This window comes from Pyrgilauda ruficollis, unplaced genomic scaffold (assembly GCF_017590135.1).
Source record: "Pyrgilauda ruficollis isolate IOZ18807 unplaced genomic scaffold, ASM1759013v1 scaffold9, whole genome shotgun sequence".
NCBI lineage: Eukaryota > Metazoa > Chordata > Aves > Passeriformes > Passeridae > Pyrgilauda > Pyrgilauda ruficollis.
Window position 1 is genome coordinate 4,225,883 of NW_024531043.1, and position 15,096 is coordinate 4,240,978.

Genomic DNA, 15,096 nt, shown 5'->3' on the forward strand with positions numbered 1-15,096 from the left:
AGATGACCCCCAGTGCCAGAAGGGATCAGGTGCTGCAAGATCAGCCCACACTTGGTGCTGCCTGCTCAGATCCACGAGCAGAAGTGAAGAATTCACTTTATTTTTTTATCTCCCAGCAGATGTGAGTTTTTAAATATCACATGACAAGGAAGCTCTGTCAAGGGGAAATGCCACAAAGCTGTGCAGCTCCCAGAGAGAAGCCCCAGCCCCTCCAGCCAGGGCTTGCCTTAATCCAGCTCCTTGGGAAGGGAGAGCAGCCAACAACAGGCACAGCCACTCATCCCTGCAGCCTGGGGGGCTCAGGGCTGGCAGGGAGAAGGCAAACCCAGCCCACTCAGCACAGCTCTCAGCCAGGCATCCTTGAGGATCTGGCCATTTGCAGGATAATGCAGGGTTTAATCATCACGGGGCACTGGCTCCTGTCAGCCTCCATCCCACTCTCCTCTGTGATCCTGAAGGAGTTTGGCTTCTCCCATCTCAAGATCTCAAGAGAAGGCCACATCTCCACAAATCCCACAATGGAGTTTAACCTTCTAGACTGAACCCTGGGGGAAGGTTTGGCTGCTACTTGCAGCCATTTCCAGGGGAACACTTCTGGAAGCACTGAGGATTTTGCCAGCAGGAACACAAATGCTCAGCCAGATGAGTGCTGAAGCAATGCCACACCTGAGCCCTCAGCTCAGCTGAGGGAAGGAATTGAACAGCAACATCTAGAGTACCTGCTTTGTCTTTTTTCTTGGATATTGTGCAGCTCTTCAGGGCTCCCACTTTGGAAAACATCTGCAAGGAATTTGGACACGTGACTCAGTTCCCTTTGTCACAGGCTTGCAACTCAACTGCCAACGTGGCCCTCTTCCACACAGGCACACCTCCCCCAGCACACACCTGCCAGCAGTGCAGCTGAGCCTTCCCCCATCAAACTATTTCTGTACAAACAGACACACACACAGAGTTTGAAAGGGATTAAGACAGGAGATGAGTGCTGAAGCAATGCCACACCTGAGCCCTCAGCTCAGCTGAGGGAAGGAATTGAACAGCAACATCTAGAGTACCTGCTTTGTCTTTTTTCTTGGATATTGTGCAGCTCTTCAGGGCTCCCACTTTGGAAAACATCTGCAAGGAATTTGGACACGTGACTCAGTTCCCTTTGTCACAGGCTTGCAACTCAACTGCCAACGTGGCCCTCTTCCACACAGGCACACCTCCCCCAGCACACACCTGCCAGCAGTGCAGCTGAGCCTTCCCCCATCAAACTATTTCTGTACAAACAGACACACACACACAGAGTTTGAAAGGGATCAAGACAGACGCTGCCAGGAACCCTCCAGTGCCCCTCAAAGTGCAGATCTGAGGTGGCTCTGGAGGAACACTCTGGATTACAAGATGCCCTCAGCCAGGCAGAGGCCTTAAGGGTGGGTGGTGCCTGTGATGTCCCTAGAAAACAGCTCTTCCCAAAAATGGGGGGCTAGAGGGTAGCAAACTATTTATTTGACTCCCTTGTAAAGCCAGAAAAAGAAAAGGGGACAAGTCCCAGCCCTCCTCTGGGTATTTATTTGTCCACAGCTGGAGCAGGGTCTCCAGGTCCAGGATGCTTGGGCATGGAATGTGGCATTTTACACAGCTACAAGAAGTGCCAGAGATGGAAATCTCAGCTGCTTTTCCTTATTTTGGTATCAGCACCCCACATAACTTCAGGAATGCCATGCTCTCTCCCAAGTGCTTATTGAGGTGAAGCAGCACAAGGCAGCACACTGTCAGCAGAAGCTGAGAGGAAAAGCACATTCAGAAATCATCATTTATTTATTCATTCCCTGCCTCTCACACACCAAGCAGGGGCAGAGCTGCAGCAGTGTCTGTCCCAAGGAGGAGCATTACAGAAAACATGGCAAATCAGGAATGTTAGAAGATTTCCTACTGCCTCCACCTGTCTCTAGGTGGAATTAAACCCCACCAAAACAGCTCCAGATGCATTTGTCTTAATTGACACCTGGAGTGATGTTCCCAGTCCCAGTAGAACCCAGTGTTCTCTCATCTCCCACCAGATCACACTGGCTGCAGCTGAAATCCTTTAAACACTGTGTCCTTATTGCTCACCTCCTTCAGTGTGTCTTCTGTGGTGGCAAAGTTCAGGTTTTTGATGAACAAGGTACAACCAGGAATATTCTCTTCTTCTTCCTCCTCCTCCTCCTCTTCCTCCTGTACTGCTGCTTCCTCTGAGTCTTTTATAGCTTCACCTGAACCAAGAAGAATAAACCCAACTTTGTAAGATGCAACAAAGCCAAATTTTGGGGGAGGTGCCCACTCAAACTGTGGGGGAGCCCCTGGGATGGGGAGAAAGGTGGTGTATTTAGGGAGGGAAGATCAGCCCTCACTGTGGGAGGTCACGCAGACAAAACACATCCTGGGGCTTGACACAACAGCAGAGAAACACAGACACCCCCAGCAAGTCAGCCAGAGCTCTTACCTGCTACCAGCCCTGCTCCATCCTCCTTTCCTGGAGCCCCAGCTTTTTTTTTCTGAGGGGCTGGGTTGAGGAAAACCCCCATTGGAGCCCACTCCAGATACAAGGGCACGGAATGAAACTGTGAAGGGAAGACAGGAGAGAAATGAGGAGTGAAGGGCAAGGCCTGAAGGAAAAACTCTGCTCTCAGCTTCATTTTCACCTTGCTCTGTAATGGCAAACAGCAGTGGAAAAGCTGAGTAACCTTTGCAAGAGGCTAAACTCTGTCACAAAATGATCCACCTTACAGGACCAGAGCCTGCCATGGGTCACTCCTGGATTGTGAAATGGAAAAGAAACCCTCCAGCTGTGTCACAGCCCCCTTCTCCAGCACCCTCTGCAGGCTGAGCCTTGCTCTGCTGTACCAGGCACCTCCCTAAATCCAAAGGGCACAGCTTGGAGCATCAGTGCCTCTGGGATAACAGCTTCCCACACCCCCTGTGCCCCTCACGCTCAGAGAGCCCTCCTGCAGCTTCCCAACCCACCAAGACCCCCTTCCCCAAGCAGTGCCCCCACCTTGGAGTAGGCCAGCCTGGTGAAGGCTAGCTTGGCCTCTGTGGGCTCCAGGAACTCCACGATGGCTGTGATACCTCCCTCTGGCAGCAGCACCCGGCCCAGCCCCCCGTGCTGGCCAAAGAGCTCCTCCAGCTCCAGGGCGCTCGTGCCGGCCGGCAGGTTCTTCACCAGGATCACAGTCTTGCTCCTCTCACCAGCAGCCTGACACAGCCAGCAGGGAAAGAAAGAGAGAATATGGGATGGAAGAGAGCAAATCCAGGAATTTTCTAACTGGAGACTTTGGATCTCCAAGGCTGTGCTCTCCCTCTCTCGGTGTCACTCCTGTCCCAGATCCAAAAGGACTGACAGGCATTTAGGAAACACTCCCTGGCAAATGCACATCTCATGGTTGGAGGTGTCAGCTGCAGGTCCACAGGGCTCCTTCCCTGCCTACAGCAAGCTGCCCACCATCCTAATGCCATCATATCATGGATTTCACCCATCCCAAGAGCTGCTGATTTTGAAATAGATACATTTCCCAACTCATCAGGGAGGGTTCAATCCTGCAAGATGTTGAGGATTTAATTACCAATTTCCAAGAGAACTGGGCACACCAGGACTAGAAGAGGTGGATCCCCACTGGTGCCTCCAGCTGAGCCTCTCACCTGGCTGAAGGAATCCAGGCTGACTCCGTTTTCCACGAGGAACCGGCGGATCTCCTGGACCAGCTCCGTTTCTCCCAGAGCCACTCTCACTGCCACGCTGTCTTTGCTCTCCTGCAGGCAAGAGTTCAGTCACCTGCTGCTCTCAGAAGCACATGCAAAGGGAATGTGGCAGGAAGCTAGAGGGTAAAATGCTCCAGCTCCTCTGGAGCTGTTGGAAATTGTGCTGTTGGAATTCAAACACGTCCTGAAGTAAAATGAAATTTCCAGGAAGGATCTGAGCTTTAGGGTGTAAATTCCCACCAACTTCTAGTTATGCAGAAATGCAAAATTCAGCCACAGGAAAGCAGAGTGGGAAGGAAGGCTGGGGACCAAGGGATCAATAGGCTCAGACCCTACAGAGCTGCTACAGCACCACAGGCCTCAGCCTGTGTGGTGCCCATGGATGCATGAAAGCTTTTCCTGTGCAAGACCACAAAGGCCCTGGCCACAGAGGCAGGAAAGTGATGTCCCACCCCAGCTGATCCATCACAACCCAACTCACAGCATCCAGCACTTGGCTTTTGTCAGCATTGTACTTGTGGGCCATGGCATCAGCCACAGCGTTTGTCCCCACGAACAGCGCGTTCCAGTTGTGGGAGCTGGCAAGAGAAAACACAGCCAGGGTCAGTCATGGGCTCCCCCAGCCAATAATCCTGGAAAAAAGCAGCTCTGAGCACCACCACGAGCAGGCAGGGTGAAGGGAGAGGGAAAGAAGGGTGGAAGATCTCTAGAGAAGGGACAGGATGAGGGAGATGTGAGTGGAGAGCAAACGGGAAGCAGTGCAGGCAGCTGAGCTCTGCTTCCCAGACCTCACTGGTCACAGCTCTGCAGCTGAAGTTCAGGTACTGGCTCAGAGCAACACACCTTTCCAACTGGTTTCCTAAACCATGCAAACCCCTTTGCACCCTTTTCTCTTCAAGACAAAGTATCAGCCACTTCTTTCAAACTGATTTGTCACACAGCAAGAAAAAGCCTCTACAAGCTTTAGAATTACAGAAGGCCAAGCAGAGGAGCAAGGCCCAGCTGATCTGAAAGCACCCCCCTGAAGAATTGCAGAATCAGACTAACTCTTATTAGAGAAGTAACTCATACCAAAGCCATTCAAACCTCTCAGTTTCTGCTGCTCACTGAGCTACTGCAGCTACTTGGGCAGAGGAGCTGGGGAGGTAAGAGAGAAAGGAAACAGAGCTGCACAGCAAATGCATCATCAACTTTGGGAATCTCCACAGCCCCTGTGAAGATCCCACATGCATTCCTGGGAATCTGGCAGCTTGTGTTGTACCTGGCACTGTTGGCTTTGTCCTTGGCTTGTTTGCTCTTTTTGTAGGAGGAAGATTCTTCTGCATCTCCATCTTCCACTTTTTCCTTTTTGATCGTGGAGGGTAAAAGATGCATCATTCTGCCCTGCAAGACAGGAAGGAGAGGTCCAGCAGCTCTGGAATAATCCACAGATCTCCACATGGAAGGAATTTCCTGGCACCTTCCCCAGTCAGACAGCCTTGGTGGAAGGAGGGAATTTTCCTTCCCAAAGGAGCTCCAACTGCAAGTCAAAGTGGCCACACAGCATGAGACAGACTCAGAGCTCCTTCCCCACCTCTACCAGGATTTTGGTGTCTGAAATCTGCTCAAACCAAGCTACTCTACCAAAAGAACCTGCAGGAAAGCCTCAACCTCCTTTTAACAAAGCCCAGGAGCAACTCTCAGCCCCATTCCCACCAAGCATTCCCACCAGCTGCAGTTCAAAGCAGAGAAGCACCAGAGCTGTACCTGGAACACCTGCCCATCCAGCTCTGCCAGGGCCTTCACAGCATGCTCAGGGATCATGTAGGTGATGAAAGCAAATCCTTTGGGTTTCTTGGTGAGTTTGTCAATGGGGAAGTGGATCTCTGAGAGGGGTCCTGCAGGAGGAAAGGCTTGGTGGTCACAGATGTCCCTGCACAGCTCTGAACTGGCACCTCCCAGGCACAATCAGGGATGAGGGGAGCAGCTCTGGATGGGTGGTGAGCCACCAGCCTGGGCCAGGAGCTGCACAGGGACAAGGAGGGCACAGCACAAGCAGCCCAAGTCCACGTGTGGCAGCTCCTGGACTCATGGGCTCTGACAGGTGACACAAACCAGGCAAGCTCTGAGCGGCTGCCTTCACCTTCAGTCAGGGATAAACACCTCCACAACCTCACCCTCTCTGCCCCAGGATGCCCAGAGAACCATAAATGTGTTTAATTTGGCGGTAGAAGAGGGAAACCTCAAATTTACACCCCAAGTTTGGGATGTCAAGTGGATCTGAAGGGTTCACCTCTAACCTGCAGGAAGCCTCCTGCCAAGCAGGCTCACAATCACACCAGAAAATAAAGATGATGGGAGCTGGGCCATGTCCAAGAGATGTGAGACACAGAGCTTTGTCCATCCCCACCCAGCAGAAAAACCTCTGGACAAAGGAAAGACATTGCCCTGCAAGTTCCAGTCCCACGGCAAACACTCACCATACTTGGAAAAGATCTTCTCCAAGTCCTCCTCAGTGCTGGTGAAAGGCAGATTCCTGACAAAGAGTCTCCCTGATTCAGACAAGTCCTCTTCCTCCTCATCATCCCTCAGTATCCTTTGCCAGGGCTGGTGCTCAGGTTTTGCTGGAACAGTTTCTTTTGGGGTGTTCTTGCACCGGGAAACCTCCACACAGCGTCCACCTGACCCCCAAAGAACACAGAGGGACCTTGGATGCTTCCCAAGGCCATGAACAAACAACACCCATGTGCAAATGATGTCTGAGAGGCTGCCTAGAACAGAGGCTAGGCAGTGTTAAAGGAATAAAGCAGGTATTTATTAAAAGGCTTCAAAGGACACACCTTGGGCAGTACGAGAGCCCGGCTGAGGCTCCAGCCTCAGGTCACAAGGTTTCACACTTTTATAGGTTTTGCTCCATTTACATATTGGGGTTCATTGTCCAGTTACACCTTCAGGTTATGAAGTCCCATCCTCCCAGACTGCTCTCCTGAATTCCCTGCTGTTTATACTTTTTGGGCCTGAACTGGAAAAGGATTGTTTTGGCTAACTAGGCTGTGAGCAGAACTTGCTAACACTTGGTATGAAGTTCAGAGTTATATACTAATGCAGAATCTGGATAATGTGAAAATTAAAACTTAAGGCATCCCAGAGAGCCCAGGGTTAGACACAATTACAGCCCCACAGGCTCTGAGCAGGACTCAAAAATAAGGGGGAGGAGAGGGCTGTAAGAGTCAGTCTTCATGAAAATCAGGGTATCAACCCCAGCCCCCTTTCCTTTCAGAGAGCCCCAGCCTGTCTGTGCCAGCCCACACAGCATTTGCAAACAGAATTTCAGAAGTTACTCCAAGGGTTAGGCCAAGCCCAGGGCTCCAACCCAGCCTTGCAGCAGTGTCTGTACAAAGCTGGACTCCAGCAGTGTTATTTTTACCCCACAAGAACCACCTCAAGCACACGGCAAAACACGAGGGCCCCAAAACCCCACTCCTGTCACAGCACCTGGTTTATCCCAAGGAACAACCCCCCCATCTGCCTGGGAAAAACTCCAATCACAGGAGCTACTTGTGCAGGGAACACTTGAGCAGCTGAGCTCCCAGGCTGGAACAGAGAGGAACAAACAGCCCTTACCCAGGAATTCTTTTTTCCGCTTCAAGGCCCTTTGCATTTCTGCTTCACTCTTCAAGTCAACAAAGATGTAACCTTGGAGGAAGGGAAGGTTCAACTGAGCATCATGTGGGGAACACACACAGACACTAATTGGGTAATTAAGGGTGAATTGGGCTTGCTTTAATATAGATTCCTATAGATAGAGCATTCAGCTCCCATGGAAAGTTTCAATCCAGCCTGGAGATGACGATGTCAGACTGGAAGGCTGCCTTTTCAAAGCTTATTCTTCATATACAAATCACAAAAACTTTACTTAGCAGCTGGAAGAGGCTTTCACAGGTGCCTCTGAGAGCAAATAAAAGGTGCATCTGTTGTTGAACTATTAAAGGAAAAGAGTACACAGCAAAGCTCCAAGGACCTGCTCACACAAATCAGCACAGTGCCCTGGGCTGCTGCAGCTATCCCAGAGGAACAGGCTTTTCCTTGGCATGCTTTGGGGTGTTTAGAATAAAGTTCTGGATGTAGCTCAAGGAAAAAAAAAAGCTCCTGCTACTCCTAAGGGAGCACAGCCAACATTACTCTGCCCACGGCATCCTGTGGACAGCAAGTAGGGCAGGAGAGCTGCAAAGTCACAGAAAGGTCTCCAAGAATCAGGCCACGAGCCAGGGATGTGGAACTGCAGGCTAAAAGAGCAGAGGGGAGACCAAGAGGTCCCCTAACTCACAGATCCCACCCCCCTTCCACACACAGCTCTTACCTGAATTCTTTCCCTGGGCCTTTTTTCCCATCCGGATTGCCACTGGCTTCAGAGGGAAGAAAAATTCCCGAATTTTTTGCTGTGGGAAGAATTAGAATTGTTTGAATAATTCTCAGATACAGGAAGCAGCAAATTGCAGGTTTTACATATAAAACACCCAGATCTCTGCACCAAGTTCAGAAGCTCCCCTGATCACCCACAAAGCCCTCAAAGGAGTGAGAGGTGAAAAGTTTCTGCAAACATTCTGCAGAGGTACACTGAGACAGCCCTGAGCCTCCCTCCCTCCCCAGCTGGGAACCAAACTTGCCTCAGTGATGTTGGAGGGGGCCCCACGAAGTTTCACTGTGAATGGAGTGCTGGCTTCCCCTGAGCTGGCCTGGCTCTGCACAGAGGAAGGGGAAAAAAAGGGACAAAAAACAGAATGAAAGCACAAAAATCACAGCACAACCAGCTGGGCTTGGCCAACAAACAGGAGGTTGAGGAGTGGGAGGGAATATCAGGAGATTCCCACAGCTGCAGCAGCCTGGGGCAGGAGGTGCCAGCTGAAGGTGCACTGCCATGAAAAACAGTTCTGCTGTTTCCAGGACAGCATTTCCTGGAAAAAAGCCTCTGAGAAGGGCACTGGCAGCACTTATCTGGAAGCCCCATCTTTGGGAATTTAGTCAGCTCTGAGGGGATTCAGTGAAATTTGTAAATGGGTCACACCCAGAAGGCCAAGAAAGCTGGAACCCAGTGGGGCCTGCAGCCTTCCCAGGCTGTCAGCTCATTCTGCAGGGGCTGACAGACACCTGCTAGCCACAAAGCTGCTGCTTCAAAGAGAACGAATCTAATCCAGCTCTACCTCTAGTGTGGATCCTTTTTTCTTCTTCCCCACTGGTGTTTTTTGCTCTGTTTGTTGGGCTTTTGGCTTCCCCCTTTTCTCTGGGTGGGTTTCTGCAATGCCTGAATCCTCCTCAGTCTCACTTTCCTCCTCCTCCTCAGTCTCTGTTTCTTCCTCTGAACTGGATGAGGAGGAAGAATCCTTCACCACTTTAGATTTCAGGTAATCCATATCTGAGAGGTCTTTGCTGGCAGCTGCCTTCTTCCCTTCTTTCTTTCCTAGCAGAGGAGAGAGCAGAGAAGTTTTTTCACACAGATGCTGTTGCTCTCCCCCCAGGCCAGAAAAAAGCTGAGAACTGACACAATCATGGCCATCACCTCCTTATCCTCCACCTTTTCCATAGGAAAGGTTTGAGAACAGCAGAGCAATTTCATCTTGGCACTCCCAGACAGACAGCCTGGATTTCAAAGCAACAGTTCATGTATAAAACACATTAGAAAGGGGTTTGAGGTACTCCAGGAAGAAGCATTTTGTCACAATTTTAACTAAATACCCCAAGCAAGCCTCAGAGAAGGTTTTGAAGTGTTTAGTTTTACAAGGAAAAGGACACAAGCACACCTGCATTTGAGTAGATCCAAGGAGAGATGAGGAGCAGCAGGGAAAACACCACTGACTCCACCAGAACAGATAAGGAAATTCCATGGAGGAAGGGAAGGAGAAAAGCTCCAAGCCCACACCCACCCCCACTGCAGGGACACTGGATCCTAAATTACACCCACCAGGCTGTGAGGCTTCAGACAGAAGCCACTACTCCAGGTTTGCTCTCAGGAGCCAAGGCACTGAACCCTGTCCCTCCACCCCAGCACAATTTCCAGAAACATCCATCAAAGGCACACCAGACAAGTTCCCAGCCACCCACAGGTTCCTAAAGCAATAGAAACCACATCCAGCCCTGGAAATCCTGGAGATGAAAGGGGCTGCAAGCAGGAAAGCTGCAGATGTTTGCCCTGGTACTCCTCCCTAATGACACAGGGAAAGCACAAATGGTATCACTCAAATATCAGACACTGCATTTGCCACAGTTCTCCAAACTTGGGGAAAGAACCAGGCATTCCCAGCACACAAGGTGAGAGCCCACCCTCCTGGTGACACTGAGTCCAATGCTGTCACTCCCTGTGACAGGAGTCACCGTGACTGACACAAGCAAAGGGTGACAGCTCCCTCGGGTACCTTTAACCTCCTCCTCATCTTCAGAGGGTTCATCCCCAGCCTCACTCAGCTCCTCAGACTCATCTGAATCAAAGTTCAGGTAATCAGCTGCTGCTGCCTTTCCCTTCTTAGGCTCCTCTGCCAAAGTGTCATTGGCCCAGGTGGCCACCTGGGACCGCTTCTGGTGAACCACCAAAAACTCCTGGAATGTTTTATCCTCCTTCAGCTGTGGGAAAGAAAAAGACAAGCTGTGAAGAGAGACTCATAGTGAATCTGAAATCCAAGACAGCACCTCATTTCCAGCAGTGTAAAACCAAAAATCCCTTAAGGGGAGCTCAATTTACACTGACAAAGTGATGAAAGTCTTCTCAAGGTGTCTCATTCCTACTCTTTTTTATAACTGGTATTTAAAAAGTACTTTGAAGAGGAAAACAAAACAATAAAAAGATAAAAAAACAGCCAAGTTAAATGTGACACAACTCACCTCTGGTTAAACCCCAGAACTGCAGAAACAGAGCAGACCTGGCTGCAGTGTGTGCTCACAGGAGTAGCTGACCATTAAAACTCCGTGTTGGGGTTGTTAAAATGATTTTTTACACTAAAACTGGGCTGTCCCAGCCTGAATGAACAGCATGGGAAGTAGGACAGAAAGGAACTATTCAGCAGCAAGAATGCAGGGACAGCAATCCAACCTCAACTCACCTCCTTTAAGTTATCCACGGGATCCTTCTTCTTTTTATCCTTGGGGAGAAAAACCCAGAAAGGTTTATTGTAAACACAGGCAATTCCAGGTAATCCAACAGCACCGGGAACAGAGACCCTGAGGCAGAAAACACCAGCACCAGGACCCCAGAACCTGGTGTCCCAGCTGCTCTGTCCCTTCCCCACAGCCCAGGCCACCCCTCTCTGGCACTGGCACACAGCAGGGCCCCAGGAACCAGGCAGGACTCACCTTCTTTGTGCCTGCACTGGCCAAGGGCTCCTTGATCTGCTTTTCTGGGGCAGGGGCCTTCTGAGAGTGCTTGCTCCAGGCTTTGGGTTTTGTAGGGTCACCAAAAGACTTGCACAACTCCACCTGGAATGAGTCAGGTCTGTAATTAAACACAGGTTGTAACTGCTGGGTGACTTCACTCAGGAATTACTGAAACCCTGGTGGGACGGAGGGAGGGTGCAGGAACAGCTTCAAAACACAGAGCTGCACATTCAATCACCATGGGAGAGTCAGGAGTGGACAGGCACAGAATCCCAGGATGGCTTGGATGGCAAGGGGCCTTAAAGTGCCACCCCCTGCCATGGGCAGGGACACCTTCCATCATCCCAGGTGGCTCCAAGCACCATCCAGCCTGGCCTTGGACACTGCCAGGGATCCAGGGGCAGCCACAGCTGCTCTGGGCACCTGTGCCAGGGGCTCACCACCCTCCCAGGGAAGAATCTCTCCCTAAGATCTCATTCCTTAGGAATTTCAGGGAGGTATTTCTGGAGATGAGCTCACTGTGACTCTGGAAGTGTCTATGAAGCTTTTGTTGAAGTGGTTCAGGGCTGTTTGAGCCTCGTCCTCAGACTTGTAGCCAATGAAGCCAAATTTCCGGAACTTTCCATCCTTGGTGTACTTGAGGCAGCAGTCAGTAAGGGTGCCAAAGGCAGCAAAGAGCTTCCTGAAGCGCTCCTCTTTCATCTGGGAAAGGAGAGAGGGAAGCAGGAAGGGAAGTCAGCCCCAGAGAGACTCTGAGGACAAGTCCAACCCAACATATTCATTCTCAAAATGCTTCTGGAAGGCTGCAGGAAGCACACTGTGAGCCAAATCCCCGCTTCAGCCATCACACCCCTTCATGTACCCCCCGAATCCACACGTGGGGAGGGGGAACGGGGCGGGATCCTGCCGGGCACAGCAGCACCGAGGGCACCTGCACCCAGCCCCGACAGCGAGGGGGCACAGCGACCACAACGAGACCCACCGCCCACCCTGAGGGGCTGCCAGCTGCCAGCCCATGCCCCTCACGCTGCTCCCTGCACCTTCCTGACTGCTCCAGGAGCTCTCCCACCATCCTGCCCCAGGAGCGTCCCCATGTTCCCCATCCCAGCACTCCTTAACCACTCACAGCTCCTTCCCCCGGGACATCTCGCCGCTCCCTCTCCAAAACCTCATCCTCCCACCACTTCAAGCCTTCTCTCCCGGGGTTGGTCTCTCTGCTCTCCCCCGTCCCCACCACACGCTCCCCTCCCGGTGCATCTCCCTGCCCGGCATCCCGCTTCCCCCCGCAGCGCCCTCAGACCCTTCCTAGGCCCCGCACGCCCCCTGCACCCTCGGCACCGCACAGAGCCTCACCCCATTGGGGAGATTCTTCACGATAAGCCGCGACATGGCAGCGACAGACGCCAAAGCAGGAGAGCTCAGCGCCGCGCACGCCGCCCCATGGGCGCCGCCATAGTCTCCGGGTCACGTGGTCTGCGGGCGGTACTGCGCATGCGCGCGCCGGGACCCGGATGTTGGTCCTTAGCAACGACCCCTTAGCAACGGGGCCTGCAGGGCTGGGGGCCGCGGGAGCGTCCACGGGGCACCGGGGACAGGGACCGGCGGGGAGGGGAGCAGGGGCAGGATGACGAGGGGGTGGTCACCCCCGGGTTTCTCCGCAGAGCGGGCTGCAGTCTCCCGGTCCGTCCGCGCTGCTCGGCGAGGCCGCAGGAGGGAGCTCCGCGCCCGCCGCTCCCGGCTCCGGGCGGCCGCTGAGCCAAAGGCCCTACAGGGATGTTGAGTTTGCGCGGGGGGGTGGCGCACGGAGCCTCGATGTCACCCCTAAAAGTCATGCGGAAGGAGGACAGAGGGTCTAGCCCAGGGAAACTCTGGATCCCTGGATGTTTTCAAGGTGCCAGGTTGGATGGGGCTTGGAGCAGCCTGAGATAGCAGAAGGTGTCCCTGCCATGGCAGGGGATGGAATGAGATGAGCTTTAGGGTCCCTTCAAATCCAAACCATTCTGTGATTCTGTGAATAAATGCAGCTTCCCTCCAAGGAATGGCTAAATAACCCTACAGCCAGAGGATGTGCTGTGAGAGATCCAAAGGATGAAAGAGAGCAAGTGCTGGAATAAAAAAATCCCTGGAGGGTTACTAAACACTGCAGGTCCTTTCCTACCTGAACACCACCCACAGCTTCCTCATGAGGGACAGCTCCAATCTCTGCTGTGCCCCGAGGGAACAGCTGCAGCTGTGCCAGGGGAAAATCAGGTTGGATATTAGGAAAAGGCTCTTCCCCCCACAGGACCTCCGTGATCCTTGCAGGTCCCTTCCAGCTCAGGGTATTTTATGCTTCCATGATCCATTGCTGGAGGCTGAGCATATCACGGGGAGCAGAACTGTTGTTCTTCAAGCATCTCCTCCTGCTCAGAGCCCTCAGCCCTGTCTGTCTTTTATGCCAGCTGGAAATCCAACCTCACACTGTTATTCCAGAGGAAGATGCTGGGGAGAGCTCTGAGCTCCAGCACCAGCCCTCACCCACTCTCCCCATGGTTTGGAGTTACCCCAGGGATAAATGGAGCAATTCCACCCCCCTGACACCCTCTCCTGATGGCCCTGGAGGCTGCTCCGGCTGGCTGAGCTCATCCCAAAGGCTGAAGGCAGCAGGGAGACAGGGCAGGAACAGTCTGGGGGAGGCAGCCCCGACCCAGGCACACCCCAGTGTTCTGGCAGGACTGGGGTGCAGCCCTCACTCTCCCGGGGTGGACAGAAAGAGAAATGCATTTTCCAGGAGGCAGAGCAGAGCCAAGGCCAGGCTCGGGGCAGGGGGAGCAGGATATCCTGGGAATGCCCTGCTCAGAGTGCACAGCACAACCCCTCTGACCCCACAGCCCCGGCTGGGGGCTCCCAGGGGAGCTGCTCTTCTGTCCCCTCACAGGGCTCTCCGTCAGGTGTCACAGCACAGGGACCCAGCTCCCTCCCCATCACCCTCTGCTCCTGCCTCGTCCTTGGCCGGGCTGTCAGGGCTGTCACTTGGCAGGAAGGCTGGCACTGACAGGACCCTCACACCATCACTAACGCATCCAGACCTTGTCCTTGTCACTCCTGTCCTCTCCGAGACACTTGTCCCCTGTCTCCCTGCCCGTGTCCTCCTCACCTGCTGCGTGCAGCTGGCAGCAGTGCCCACACTGCCCAGACAGCGCTGCCCCTGCCCCCCGAGCAGCCGGGCAGGGATGGACCCTGCCTGTGTCCGACCCCCCTGCTCTGGGCAGGTCCCCACCACAGCTGCACCTGCAGCCTCCTCGTTGCCTTTTCTGCAACCAGGGGTGATTTTGCCCAGGTGGGAGCTTGGCCCCAGTGCTCAGTTGCTCCAGGTGTGACCCCTAAGCATGCCTGGGATCAGAAAGAGATCTCTCTGTCTTCTCTCAGGGAGTTTGGGGGCCAGTGCTTAACTGAGACCGGGCCAGGTACCCAACTGACTCTTGATTCCAGTGGCCACGCAGGAACGTGGCCAATCCTGGTCTCACTTAACTGAAAATAACTGATTTTATCCCTCCCCACATGCAAAGCTTCAGTACAGAAGCACAAGATTTACACACACTGACTTCAGGTTTGATTTAATTTGTGGGTTCTGCTCCTCAGGGTGGCTCAAGATTTTAAGTTTGCAAATGTAAGAGTGGGAACATCCTTTTTCTGGAGAACTAGGGATTTTAAGGGGATCAGAGAGATAAGAGAGTTGCTCCTTCAGCAGGTGGTTGTGCTGTACCATGGAAGGTCCTTCCCAAGGCAGGCTCAGTTCCAACCTGAGATCCCAGCCCTGTATACATGGAAAACTGAGGCCCTGTCCTGAAAAGGCTCAAAGGACATTTTGGAAAGTTCCCATTGCTTGAATGGCTGCTCTGAAAATCATCCTTAACCCTTCTGCTGCTGGCACAGAGCATGGGCAGGGGACAGACCAGGCACTGTAGCGCCAGTGTGGATGGCTCACTGGGGCAGGTCACCCAGCACATGCTCTAGAACAGAGACAGGGGAAGAGTCAGAATCAATGATTTGGGA

At 52.8% G+C, this 15,096-nt stretch overlaps 1 protein-coding gene across 1 annotated transcript in view; it reads right to left on the reverse strand.

Annotated features, from left to right (window-relative positions):
• Positions 1 to 12,523, reverse strand: part of RBM19 (RNA binding motif protein 19) — a 52,093-nt gene extending 39,570 nt beyond the window's left edge. The window contains exons 1-18 of the mRNA XM_041488788.1: positions 12,415 to 12,523; positions 11,581 to 11,763; positions 11,041 to 11,163; positions 10,791 to 10,829; positions 10,110 to 10,314; positions 8,901 to 9,157; positions 8,367 to 8,441; positions 8,060 to 8,138; positions 7,324 to 7,395; positions 6,180 to 6,380; positions 5,467 to 5,597; positions 4,982 to 5,103; positions 4,202 to 4,298; positions 3,661 to 3,771; positions 3,017 to 3,217; positions 2,465 to 2,582; positions 2,095 to 2,234; positions 1,053 to 1,113 (exon numbers count right to left, since the gene is read on the reverse strand). Coding sequence (XP_041344722.1) covers positions 1,053 to 1,113; positions 2,095 to 2,234; positions 2,465 to 2,582; positions 3,017 to 3,217; positions 3,661 to 3,771; positions 4,202 to 4,298; positions 4,982 to 5,103; positions 5,467 to 5,597; positions 6,180 to 6,380; positions 7,324 to 7,395; positions 8,060 to 8,138; positions 8,367 to 8,441; positions 8,901 to 9,157; positions 10,110 to 10,314; positions 10,791 to 10,829; positions 11,041 to 11,163; positions 11,581 to 11,763; positions 12,415 to 12,450 — 2,251 coding nt within the window. The 5' untranslated portion in view covers positions 12,451 to 12,523. The remainder of the gene's footprint in view (positions 1 to 1,052; positions 1,114 to 2,094; positions 2,235 to 2,464; positions 2,583 to 3,016; positions 3,218 to 3,660; positions 3,772 to 4,201; positions 4,299 to 4,981; positions 5,104 to 5,466; positions 5,598 to 6,179; positions 6,381 to 7,323; positions 7,396 to 8,059; positions 8,139 to 8,366; positions 8,442 to 8,900; positions 9,158 to 10,109; positions 10,315 to 10,790; positions 10,830 to 11,040; positions 11,164 to 11,580; positions 11,764 to 12,414) is intronic.
• Positions 12,524 to 15,096: the final 2,573 nt, after the last annotated feature.